Source organism: Gobio gobio (assembly GCF_949357685.1).
Source record: "Gobio gobio genome assembly, chromosome: 6".
In the NCBI taxonomy this organism is placed as follows: Eukaryota; Metazoa; Chordata; class Actinopteri; order Cypriniformes; family Gobionidae; genus Gobio; species Gobio gobio.
Window position 1 is genome coordinate 58,733,717 of NC_137102.1, and position 13,308 is coordinate 58,747,024.

Here is a 13,308-nt window from a genome sequence, read left to right on the forward strand (position 1 = left end):
ATCCATTGCTTGACCACACAGATACTGAAGCATTAAACCTCAGACTCTTTTATATGATTGTATGATCACGTCGCGTGGCAAAGAGGATTTTGGCACTGGTGAACGATATGCTGATGATTTAGAAATGGTCGTCACACCATGGCTTGATAATGCAACTACTCATGTAAAGTTATACAATTCAATTTAAGACATTCTGTTCCTAGGTTTCAGTTTATTTGACCAAAATAATTAAGAGTCACTCTTTTTAAATCCAAGTCAAGTGATTTCTTCTAATGGATCCCCATGTCTAGAACCTCTGAACAGGCATTGAGGTATCAGTTGTCCTGAGCTGCGCTGTCCTGTTGAATTAGCCGATGTGCCAAACTTGCGAGTCCTCAACCTGGCCCGACGATGAGCAGAGAAGCTTGGCACCGACTGAAACCCCAAATCCTAAGGAGCTCGACATCTGCTGGTGAGAAGTAAGTCTTACTGTAGAGTCTACAATCCTGTCCGTTGCCAAAATTATTTCAAATCCAAGCAGGTTTGACCATCGGTGTAACTCCAGGTATGTTATGAAGGTATCCTCAAACGCTGAGGTCCTTAAAATCACGTTTCGTTTTATTTTCCAGACAATTCAGAGACGATATGCAATGAGTACAAGCTTATCTTCATGTTTCCAGGTCGCTTCAATGGCATTTGGGTGAACCCTAATCCTACTGATCTGGTGCTGGTCATTTCTAAAAATCCAATGAGATCCCAATGAAATATTGTAGCGTCCACCATTACATGGGTTGCCAGGTTTTGTCCATGGACTGAATGTGCTCCTTGGCCTTCATCCTCAAAGCTGCGATGCTAGAGCTGCGGTCTACGTCCTCCAACGGGTATTTATCATTAAATGCCGGGGAACACTGGTAAGGAGGAGGTGGCATTGGTTGCATTCCCTGTACCATGCCGGGAGAAGAGTTCAGAAAGCCAGGGTGACCTGTATAGGCGGGCTGGAGGCTTTGGCTTGGTCCCATGAAGCCCGGGATGCTGTGCATAGGAGTGGCACTGGAGAGCGGGGAGGACAACCAAGGGTCCAGGGGTAGAGAGTTAGTCATGGGCCCCATGTTGGGCGCCATAGTCGGTCGGTTGAAGGACAGCATGGGAGAGTCGTGGAGCTTCATGCTGCCCGTGTCCATTTTTTCTTGTCGCCGCCATTTTGCACGCCGGTTCTGGAACCACACCTATACGACGGGACAAAGAGAGAAATATTTAGACTTGAGCATCAAACTCTGGGGAAATTAACTTTGTTAGTCCAAAATCAGCTTTTATTGTAACCAATCCCAGAGAACGACTCATTGGTGAAAGACCGCCTCTGCAGAAGAAGATTAACGCCTACTTCATCATTGGCCCCGCCCACTGGAGTGTTAGTGAGATGACGAGGAGAGACAAACGGACTAAAAATAACATTCCCTTCCAAAGGATCCTAATGCTAGGAATGTGCTCATTTATTCTCAACAATGTGAATGTCTCAGTTGAGCATTATTTATTTGTGTTCGGAGCATTTCACTGTGGATTCTTTGGTAAATCAGTCGCAATTTCAGGCTTTGCAAAGAGACTTTTACGATATGGACTCGACAGTAATGCCACAACATGTGAGTAACCGTGTTCATTCTCATGCCTGATCTGAGGCCAGTGGTTTCTGATATGTAAATATCTAAATGTTTTTGAGACATTTTCACATGTGATACTAGCTATTTCATATGCAAAGATGTCAGCCAATCACAGCAGTGGGCGTTTAGACTGAAGTCTCACAGCAGCCAATCACAGCAGTGGGCGTTTAGACTGAAGTCTCACAGCAGCCAATCACAGCAGTGGGCGTTTACACTGGAGTCTCACAGCAGCCAATCACAGCAGTGGGCGTTTACACTAGTCTCACAGCAGCCAATCACAGCAGTGGGAGTTTACACTGTAGTCTCACAGCAGCCAATCACAGCAGTTGGCGTTTACACTGTAGTCTCACAGCAGCCAATCACAGCAGTGGGCGTTTACACTAGTCTCACAGCAGCCAATCACAGCAGTGGGCGTTTACACTGTAGTCTCACAGCAGCCAATCACAGCAGTGGGCGTTTACACAGAAGTCTCACAGCAGCCAATCACAGCAGTGGGCGTTTACACTGAAGTCTCACAACTGTCAATCACAGCAGTGGGCGTTTACATTTACACTAAAGTCTCACAGCAGCCAGTCACAGCAGTGGGCGTTTACACTGGAGCATCACAGCAGCCAATCACAGCAGTGGGCGTTTACACTGAAGTCTCACAGCAGCCAATCACAGCAGTGGGCGTTTACACTGAAGTCTCACAGCAGCCAATCACAGCAGTGGGCGTTTACATTTACACTAAAGTCTTACAGCAGCCAATCACAGCAGTGGGCATTTACACTGGAGTCTCACAGCAGCCAATCACAGCAATGGGCGTTTACACTGAAGTCTCACAGCAGCCAATCACAGCAGTGGGCGTTTACATTTACACTAAAGTCTTACAGCAGCCAATCACAGCAGTGGGCATTTACACTGGAGTCTCACAGCAGCCAATCACAGCAGTGGGCGTTTACACTGAAGTCTCACAGCAGCCAATCACAGCAGTGGGCGTTTACACTGAAGTCTCACAGCAGCCAATCACAGCAGTGGGCGTTTACATTTACACTAAAGTCTTACAGCAGCCAATCACAGCAGTGGGCATTTACACTGGAGTCTCACAGCAGCCAATCACAGCAATGGGCGTTTACACTGAAGTCTCACAGCAGCCAATCACAGCAATGGGCGTTTACACTGAAGTCTCACAGCAGCCAATCACAGCAGTGGGCGTTTACACTGAAGTCTCACAGCAGCCAATCACAGCAGTGGGCGTTTACACTGAGGTGAAAGTTTATGAAGTGAAAGTTTATATTATACCTGATATACTCATCATGTTCACACAACGCCTCTACACTTACTCCCGATTTCTCTCAGAGAGCTGTCAGTCAATATATGGGAGAGCAAAGTAACTTGCATTACTTGTTTGAAAAAGTAGCTCCGATATTTTTTTGTAAATTTAAAAGTAATGTGTTACTTTACTCGTTACTTGTAATGCGTTCCCTTCAATACTGTTTATGAGTCATTGAATCATCATTGAATCATTCACCAGATTTCATTTTTAAATAATTAACTCAAATTAATAAAACACTTTTAAATAGACTGCTGCGATTAGTGAGTAAATTACATGTTATTGTATTGAGTTATCTATTCAGAATCGTGGGAAAATTCTCGGTTTATCCAGAATCGTGCAGCTCTACCATGTAATGCCCTATCATTATAAATAAGTCCATTACATATAACCCCAATGTCAAGGTTGTAATGAAATTACAATTACATTGATCACTGCGCCTCAACAGTCTATCTAATACCATTAAGTGTCCCAGCTTGTATTGTCCAGAGCTTACCTGAACTCGAACCTCGGGGAGGTTGACTTTCATAGCCAGCTCTTCCCGACTGTACACATCCGGGTAGTGGGACTTCTCAAAGGCGCGCTCCAGCTCGTGCAGCTGATAGGTGGTGAAGGTGGTTCTGTTGCGTCTGTGTTTCTTTTTAGGTTGATCCTCATCGGGAGCATCCGGGGAACGGCTGTCACTCTCCACATTGCTCCGTGGATCTCCCAAATCTGCATCACACTTATCCGTGGAGAAAAGCCCAGTATCTGCAGCACAGGAACAGATAAACGGACGGCTCTTTATTTGTCAGGTACTCTTGAAATGTCCATTAAAGAATTAATGTTATCTTTTGCTAATGGGTTTTAATGTAGTTGCTGCTAGGTTATTCTGAGTGGTTGCTAAGGCCTTGCTAGGGTGTTCTGTATGGTTGCTAGGGCGTTGCTAAGAAGTTGCTAGGGTTTTCTGGGTGATTACTTCAGCATTTCTAAGTGGTTGTTAAGAAATCAATGCCCAACTAACTAGAGTTTTCTAGTTAGTTGGTATGGAATTTCTAGTACGTTGCTGGGGTGTTCTGAATGGTTGCTAGGGCGTTGCTAAGAAGTTGCTAGGTTTTTCTGGGTGGTTAATACAGCATTGCTAGGGTGGTTACAAAGAAATTGCTAGAGTTTTCTGGGTAGTTGGTATGGAATTTCTAGGACATTGCTAAGGTGTTCTGGGTGGTTGCTAGGGTGTTGCTAAGAAGTTGATAGGTTTTTCTGGGTGATTACTATGGCATTGCTAGTGTAGTTACAAAGAAATTGCTAGAGTTTTCTGGGTAGTTGGTATGGAATTTCTAGGACGCTGCTAAGGTGTTTTGGGTGGTTGCTAGGGTGTTGCTAAGAAGTTGATAGGTTTTTCTGGGTGATTACTATGGCATTGCTAGTGTAGTTACAAAGAAATTGCTAGAGTTTTCTGGGTAGTTGGTATGGAATTTCTAGGACGCTGCTAAGGTGTTTTGGGTGGTTGCTAGGGTGTTGCTAAGAAGTTGCTACGGTTTTGTGGGTGGTTATTACAGCATTGATATGTGGTTGCTAGGGTGTTTTGTGTGGTTGCTAAGACATTGCTAGAGTCTTCTAGTTGGTTGCTAGGGTGTTGCTTAGAAGTTGCTTGAGTGTTCTAGATGGTGGCTATGGTGTTGCTATGGTGTTCTTGGTGGCTGCTAAGATGCTGCTTGGTAATTGCATGGGTGTTTAAGGTGGTTGCTAGGGCATTGATAAAAATTTGCTAGGATGTTTTGGGTGGTTTCTACGGTGTTGCTTAGTGGCCGCTAAGGTGTTCTAAGTGGTTGCTAGAGTGTTGCTATGGTGTTGCTAGAGTGTTCTAGGTGGTTGCTATGGTGTTGCTAGAGTGTTCTAGGTGGTGGCTAGGGTGTTGCTAAGACATTTTTAGAGTGTTCTAGGTGGTTTCTAGGGTGTTGCTAAGAAGTTGCTAGAGTGTTCTAGGTGGTTTCTGGGGTGTTGCTAAAACATTTCTAGAGTGTTCTAGGTGGTTTCTGGGGTGTTGCTAAGACATTTCTAGAGTGTTCTACGTGGTTTCTGGGGTGTTGCTAAGACATTTCTAGAGTGTTCTAGGTGCTTGCAATGGTGTTGCTAGAGTGTTCTAGTTGGTTTCTAGGGTGTTGCTCAGACATTTCTAGAGTGTTCTAGGTGGTTGCAATGGTGTTGCTAGAGTGTTCTAGGTGGTTTCTAGGGCGTTGCTAAGAAGTTGCTAGAGTGTTCTAGGTGGTTTCTAGGGTGTTGCTAAGACATTTCTAGAGTGTTGTAGGTGGTTTCTAGGGTGTTGCTAAGACATTTCTAGAGTGTTCTAGGTGGTTTCTAGGGTGTTGCTAAGACATTTCTAGAGTGTTGTAGGTCGTTTCTAGGGTGTTGCTAAGACATTTCTAGAGTGTTCTAGGTGCTTGCAATGGTGTTGCTAGAGTGTTCTAGTTGGTTTCTAGGGTGTTGCTCAGACATTTCTAGAGTGTTCTAGGTGGTTGCAATGGTGTTGCTAGAGTGTTCTAGGTGGTTTCTAGGGCGTTGCTAAGAAGTTGCTAGAGTGTTCTAGGTGGTTTCTAGGGTGTTGCTAAGACATTTCTAGAGTGTTGTAGGTGGTTTCTAGGGTGTTGCTAAGACATTTCTAGAGTGTTCTAGGTGGTTTCTAGGGTGTTGCTAAGACATTTCTAGAGTGTTGTAGGTCGTTTCTAGGGTGTTGCTAAGACATTTCTAGAGTGTTCTAGGTGGTTTCTATGGTGTTGCTAAGACATTTCTAGAGTGTTCTAGGTGGTTTCTAGGGTGTTGCTAAGACATTTCTAGAGTGTTCTAGGTGGTTTCTAGGGTGTTGCTAAGACATTTCTAGAGTGTTGTAGGTCGTTTCTAGGGTGTTGCTAAGACATTTCTAGAGTGTTGTAGGTGGTTTCTAGGGTGTTGCTAAGACATTTCTAGAGTGTTCTAGGTGGTTTCTAGGGTGTTGCTAAGACATTTCTAGAGTGTTGTAGGTGGTTTCTAGGGTGTTGCTAAGACATTTCTAGAGTGTTCTAGGTGGTTTCTAGGGTGTTGCTAAGACATTTCGAGAGTGTTCTAGGTGGTTTCTATGGTGTTTCTAAGAAGTTGCTAGAGTGTTCTAGGTGGTTGCTAAGAAGTTGATAGACTGTGCTGGGTGGTTGCTAGGGTGTTGCTAAAAAGTTGCTAGACTATTCTTGTCTCTGATATGGCTCAGGTCCCTCCTTCAGTGTAAGTCTGTGGGATATTTTTCAAATGTTTTATCATCCAACAGGTGAAAATGATGTGTCTGATCTCTTATTAAGTAACAGCACATCTCTCCTCAACATAAGGAATCATTCATGTCTGTAGCACAAACGGTACGCATGAGGAACATGCGGTGCATTAACAAGTACCATTTATAATGCAAGAACAAAGGCACTTTTATGTTCTTATAAAATGGTACAGCGATTGAGTCAGATGCTAACCTTTCGATTTTATGAATACCTAGAAAATAACAGATTTGGGCGTTCCATCACTGTCATGGTAAGTAAGTCTCCCCAGTAATCCAAGCCCGCAGATGTCACCGGTTAAACCTGTAGACCTCATGTGGCCAAGACTGCTAATCCAACCGTTAAGAGGTTCACTCAATACCGCAGCGTTTTGACAGAGAAGGGCCAACCGGCCTGACAACAGCAGAGATTTTCATTTCGCAGAAACGGCTAAGAGCAAACCGAGCCACATGTTGAGGTGGGGCAGATCCAGGTTGAATCTAATTAAGTTCGGCAGGATTAGAATCAGATCATTAGTTCAATGTTCGCCTGCGGCAGCACAAGTGTTAAACGTTCTTTCATGCACAAACATACACCAATTTCAGTGGCACTAGGGTTAATTAGAGTCGTTTTGTAACCTTGTTTATTAAAGGTGAACTATGTAGGATTTTTGCAGTAAAATATCCAGAAACCACTAGGCCAGTGTTATATATTTTGTTCAGTTGAGTACTTAGAATATCCCAAATGTTTCCAACTATTTGTAAATCGTGAGAAATTGCTATTTTAACCAAGGAACCGGGACGTGTGAGCTATGCATGTGAGAGAGTCGCCTGTCGATTGCGTCATATCTGCGTCACCCTCGGTTTCCGGTTTTATTCAGTGAAACACTTTACTCTCACTGCAGTGTGAACAAGTGTCATAGCAGCCGCCGAGCGAACGTCATAACTTCATTCTCAACACACTCAGATATATCTAATACGATAAACAGAGTTGCGTTACATCATACTCATGACTGGAAAAGAGGAAGTGGCGCCGGCAACCGTGTCATAATAAAAGTCCCGCCGGCGACTATGCCATAATAACAGTCCCGCTCTTCAATCGCTCCTGCGGCCTTGCTCAGCTCCACAACACTCGGCCCTGCTCTGCTTCACTACAGTAACGTTAATAATCGCATCCATCAACATGATTTCTGCCCGAGTCCTATCCTGACTGTTTTCAGCCGGCTGTGAGGAGAAGATCACATGTCCCGAGATTCTGCGCTCAAACGTGGCGTCATCAAACTACGCCTTTGTTTTGAACAGGCGACCTCTAGTGGACGGAAAAGTTACATAGTGTAGCTTTAAGCCTGTGAAATTTAAGCACAATAGAGATTGGAAGATAGTGTGCATCTATCGTCTTGGTGAGGAATTGAACCAGCCATGGGTGCACAAGGTTTAAATGTTTCACAAAATGCCACTAGACATAATTAAAAGTGCACTATGTAACATTTTTGCAGTAAAATATCCAAAAGCCACTAGGCCAGTGTTATATATTTTGTTCAGTTGAGTACTTACAATATCCCAAATGTTTTCAACTATTTGTAAATCGTGAGAAATTGCTATTTTAAACGAGGAACCGGGAAGTGTGAGGGGCGTGGCCTGTCGATGACATCATATCTGCGTTCCCCTCGGTTTGCGGTTTTATTCTGCAGAAACGCTTTACTCTCACTGTAGTGTGAACAAGTGTCATAGCAGCCGCAGAGAGAACACACAGAGTAACGTCATAACACCCCCCCCCCCCCCCCCCAGCCGTGTGGAGCAGTTATATGATGGATAGATGCACTTCTATAGACTTCAAACACGAAACTCAATTCACTGCCATTATAAAGCTTGGAAGAGACATTTTTAGGCATCTAAGATGAGTTGTGGGTGAGTAAATCATGGGGTAACTTACATTTTTGGGTGAAATAACCCTTTAAACAAAAAATATGTGTAGCCATTACAATCCGAACAAAGATGCTACACACATGAGCATGAGCAGTTGTTTTTTATTTAAATTAGATTGTATAATTTCAAGATTTAAGGCAAAAACAGTGTGGTTTGACTTTGGCTTTGTGAAATTATGCTTCATAAGACACGCCTGTCCTGCACAAAACTAAAATAGCAGACAGATTTAATGAAAATGCGAATTCACTCTCTGCCAGTAGGTGGCGTTTATGAAAGAGCCGTGATTGGTTACCACTGTACACAAAGCAGCGCTGCGCTTATTAACAGGCTACTGCTTTATACGGAGATAAGAGGAAAAGATCATCAAAACTTTTCTTACTACAGTCAGTTCCCTTCAGAGATACATTCATATAAACCCCAATTCAATATTAATATTTTTCTTCCGTGAACAGTGAGCTTGTTCCTGGTAGGCTACAGTTTCTCTGCTGGCGCATCTGTGTTTTCATTTTTGCGTCTGTATTCAGCGCGTGCCTGTGTCAATGTCCTGTTTACAGACTTCATAATATTTCCACACAAATGATTGCAAAGCAGTTTGTTTGCAAGTCTGGAATAGAAATCGGCCAAAATAAAACTAAAACCCGTTTGAATGGCCGGTGCCTGTGGACTAGTCAGTGCGTCTCTATTTATATTATTGTTCAAATCATACCCCGGGCCGGATTGGACACCTTATTGGGCCGTATTCAGCCCGCGGGCCGAATGTTTGACACAAGCGGAAACCTCCCCCAGTTTCTCTTGAAGCCAATTTGGAAGTGACTTAATCTGCAGTTCATGGACTGGCCACTAGAGACAGACTCCAGAAGGAGCAGAATCTCACTGAGCTCATGTTAAAATGCCCAACTTTACAGCAGAAGAACACATGTTTATAGTCTGGGACAAACTGTGCTTTTGGTCTATTCGGCTAATTTTGCCCTTCATGACGACTGTAAGGGGGGGTGAATTTATTTATAACTCATTCGTTTACATTATATAAATCTTTAAAGTTCTGCATAATTAAGGGCGTGGCCACTTTGAGTGACAGGTGGATTGCCGTTTGTCTGCTGTCTGTTAGTGACGCGCTGCCAAGATGGCTTCATATCCCTATGGGTGACGTCACGGACACATACATATTTTTTTTACAGTCTATGGTTTGACACCCCTGCCCTAAAGGACAAACTGTCCTACAGAGCGCTATGATTTTAGCGGTAAAAGACTGTAAAAATGCTACGGTTAACTGGTTAACAGAAAGTTTCCTATGTACGGTGAATAACTGTATAGATCGAACCTTACATTTAACATTACATGTACAGTAAAATACTGTTAAATTCGTAAAAGTCGTTGTGTAATATACAGTGAAAAAACGTAAATTGACATTCCCTCCATGACACTTTCATTTGATGTATTTTCGTTGAAAAAACACTTTCTTCTTATTTTTTCTTACTTTTTTGCTGATCAGTTATGTACTTTAGGGTTTTATGTTACATTTCATGTTGTTAAATGAATGTTTATTGCTTTATTGCTGTCACCATGATGGTGTTTAGCGTTTGTGTGAATGAGACTCTGCACCTTCTATATATTAGTATTGTCCTCCGAAAAACTTTGATTCAAGTCAAGTCAACTTTATTTATTTAGCGCTTTTAACAATGTAGATTGTTTCAAAGCAGCTTTCATCATGTGACTCTCATCTGCACTGTGATTGGTGGTTGTCAGTTTATATCAAAGGTACATAACAGATATTAGTATTCCAATAGGTTGGTCATTTAACATTATTTACTTTAAATTTGACTTAACTCTGTAAAACCTAAAATGTTGCTACCGTATTTTTACGGTTAAACCACAGCTGCCATTTTTTTTTTACCGTAAATTTTACGGGGATTTTGTTTTTACAGTCTCAGACGATGACATTTTTGTCCTGTGTCGGCCACCGTAGCTTCTCTATGTACTTCCAAAGGGGAGGGGTTGCAATTTGCAACCTCAACACTAGATGCCGTTAAAACTTACACACTGCACCTTTATAGAAATTTTCTTCTAAGAGTGTGATATTTACTTCGCTCTTGATTCTGTCATTCTGTCATTTAGCAAACCAATAGATGCTCACCGTGATACGCCGACTGCTGTGAGCTGTCCGGGAGACTCTGCAGGTGACTGTAGGGGTCAGAGGTCACGTGTTTCTCCTGTTCTCCCAGGTCCACTCCGTCCACTTTGTGTGCGTCAACAGGCCCGATCGGGTTGAGCAGGGGATCCTGGTCCTTACTGAAGCCCAGAATCACATCGATGCTGTGAACGCGGCCACCCATGCCCGAGGCGCCACCTTTACCCAGGTCGTGATAGTTGTCCGTCGAGAGGCAGCCATCGTCCACCATGTTCATCGTATCCAGTGACAAATGCATCCAATCGGCCCTCACAGTAAGTCTCCGCGGGGAAATGACGTCCAAAAGACGATCAGGTGCCAATTTGCGGTAGAGATTCTCTTCCTGTTCAAGAACAACAAGGGTTAATAAGTAATGAAAGATGACAAAATCGGTTAACCTTTTGAACTTTTAGTGCATCACTCAACAAAATCAGGTGTTAAACCATCGTTAAAAAAGGTAGATTCTGTATCTTATTTAAAAATGGTAACACATGGTAATACATGCTACATCTACAGTAATCTAAAGTTTCTGAAACTTTCAAACAGGTCTCATACTGTTCACCAAAACAGCCAAATCTGCCGTCAAAAGTCAGAGATCTGAATAAGAAACATTTATTGTCTTATTATCTGAGCATGTTCATTTTATTCATGCTCATACATAATGACTAACTAATGCTCATTTGCATCCAAATGAAAGGAGAATTTGAGGTATAATCTTTAATAATCTTTGAAAATAATGTTGGATTACATATCTTGTTCGTTGTTATATAAATTATAAAAATAATGCCGAAAAGTTATCAAAGTATTCATATTCTGCACAGACCCATTTATATTCCTGTATCTTTTGCATGATGATTAAATTAAATTAAATGTTACATTTGATAAATCTCCGGCTTTGACCATTTATGGTTTGCATGCTTCATAAGTTTCGATTAAATGACAGATTGCAGATGCATTGAATGTTACTGAATTATAGACGCATAGAATATGACAAAAACACATCATGCATGAGGTCAGTTGTCTTTGTTGTGACCCTTTGTTCCGGATCTATCCCAACTTTACTGACAGGGAATCCTTATTTCAGGCCTGTGTCGGCACATTCATCTGGCACAGAGTTTTACAAATTGAATTTCTATTAAAAATAGTTTCAACCCACAGGGAAATTTACTACTTATGTTTCAACCTATGCAATTTAAATGTTCGGTCAGTAGTTAAAAGAGTTATTAAAGTCTTTGCCATCAATCAAAAGCATATATATATATATGTATGTATATATATGTACAGTACCAGTCAAAAGTTTGGAAACTGTACTATTTTTATTGTTTTTGAAAGAAGTCTCTTTGATTTGATCTAAAATACAGCAAAAATAGTAATATTGTGAAATATTTTTACAATTTAAAATAACTTTTTTTCTATTTGAATATCTTTTAAAATGTAATCAAATGCTGAATTTATCATCATTACTCTAGTCTTCAGTGTCACATGACCCTTCAGAAATCATTCTGATATGATGATTTACTGCTCAAGAAACATTTATGATTATTATCAGTGTTGAAAACAGTTCTTTTCAGGATTATTGAATGAATAGAAAGTTCATTTATCTGAAATATAAAGCTTTTGCAACATTATAAATGTCTATACTGTCACTTGATCAATTTAATGCATCCTTGCTGAATAAATGTATTAATTTCTTTAAGTTATTTCCCCAAAAAAAAATGTTTTTTTTTTATTCTTACGACCCAAAACTTTTGAACGGTAGTAAATTGTAACAAAAACTTTCTTTTATAAATGCTGTTCTTTTCAAATATCTATTCATCAAAGAATCCCCCCAATAACAATTCAACATTGATAATAATCATAAATGTTTCTTTTCTTTTCAAAAATCATCATATCAGAATGATTTCTAAAGGGTCATGTGACACTGAAGACTGGAATAATGATGATAAATTCAGCTTTAAATCACAGAAATAAATTGCATTTTAAAATATAGAATTTAGAAAACAGTTATTGTACATTTTAATAATATTTCACAATATTACAGCTTTTTATGTATTTTTAATAACATAAATGCAGCCTTGGTGAGCAGAAGAGACTTCTTTCAAACTTTTGACTGGTAGTGTATAATATTTATGTATAAAATCAGTCATATTTGTTTAGTTTCTGTGATGTAGTGATGTTACTTTTTTTGTCTTATAAATATTTTGAGTTTACAAAATAAAAGTAGTTTCAAGTAGAAGACTAAACTTCACACTTTTTTCCATTAATATCTTGCTTAATCAGAATCATATCGGCCTGGTTGACACCTTATTAAAGTTTTAGATATTTTGTAGAATTTTTGAGTTTGTGGGCAGGAGTGCTATTTAATATGCAATATTTTATTCTACTCAGTTTCTATTGTATATGCATAAAGACTTCCAACTCAGATAAATCAGTTCAATCAACCCAAAGTACTGTATGGAGCATGTTAACATGTATATACTTTAAATATACACAGTAATTAAGTCTTATTGTCACCTAATAATGATACATTTTAAAGGTAAATGGAAAAACGCACCTTTTTCTTCAACTTTACGGCTCATCAGAGTCACGCAAGCTTGTTGCTTCCAAGCATACCCGCAAATGATAGACCACAGCTTTTTACCCACAGTGCACCTTGTTAGGATGGTGCCGTGAAACGTAAAATAACTCCGAAAAGTCCCGAAAGTGAGCCAAAATTCCCAAGCACTCAGATATATCCCATTCCCAGAGCATATGGAGGTCTTGATCTTTAGGATGAAGCCATGAAAACTGGCCTGACGTGCAGAGAGCCGGTGGCAAGAGGAAAAGACTTAAGAGGTTTAATAATTGGAATCCTTCCCCTTTAAGGATGATTGACAGTTGTTCTCTGCTGGGGTAATTGCACTAAACGCTGGCTGGGGTTTGGCCACAGAGGGAGGCCTGCGCTAATGAACCACCGACAGAATGTCCTTTCAACACTCTTTTGTCTAAATGATAATGGCGACCTACTGAAAGTGTCCTT

General features: G+C 40.9%; 1 protein-coding gene across 1 annotated transcript in view; it reads right to left on the bottom strand.

The window, feature by feature from the left end:
• Positions 1-13,078, bottom strand: part of rx2 (retinal homeobox gene 2) — a 13,378-nt gene extending 300 nt beyond the window's left edge. Inside the window, exons 1-4 of the mRNA XM_079819435.1 lie at positions 12,844-13,078; positions 10,257-10,632; positions 3,443-3,696; positions 1-1,205 (exon numbers count right to left, since the gene is read on the bottom strand). The exon at positions 1-1,205 is cut by the window's left edge and continues 300 nt beyond it. Of these exons, the coding sequence (XP_079675561.1) occupies positions 762-1,205; positions 3,443-3,696; positions 10,257-10,548 (990 nt within the window). The 5' untranslated portion in view covers positions 10,549-10,632; positions 12,844-13,078 and the 3' untranslated portion in view covers positions 1-761. The remainder of the gene's footprint in view (positions 1,206-3,442; positions 3,697-10,256; positions 10,633-12,843) is intronic.
• Positions 13,079-13,308: the final 230 nt, after the last annotated feature.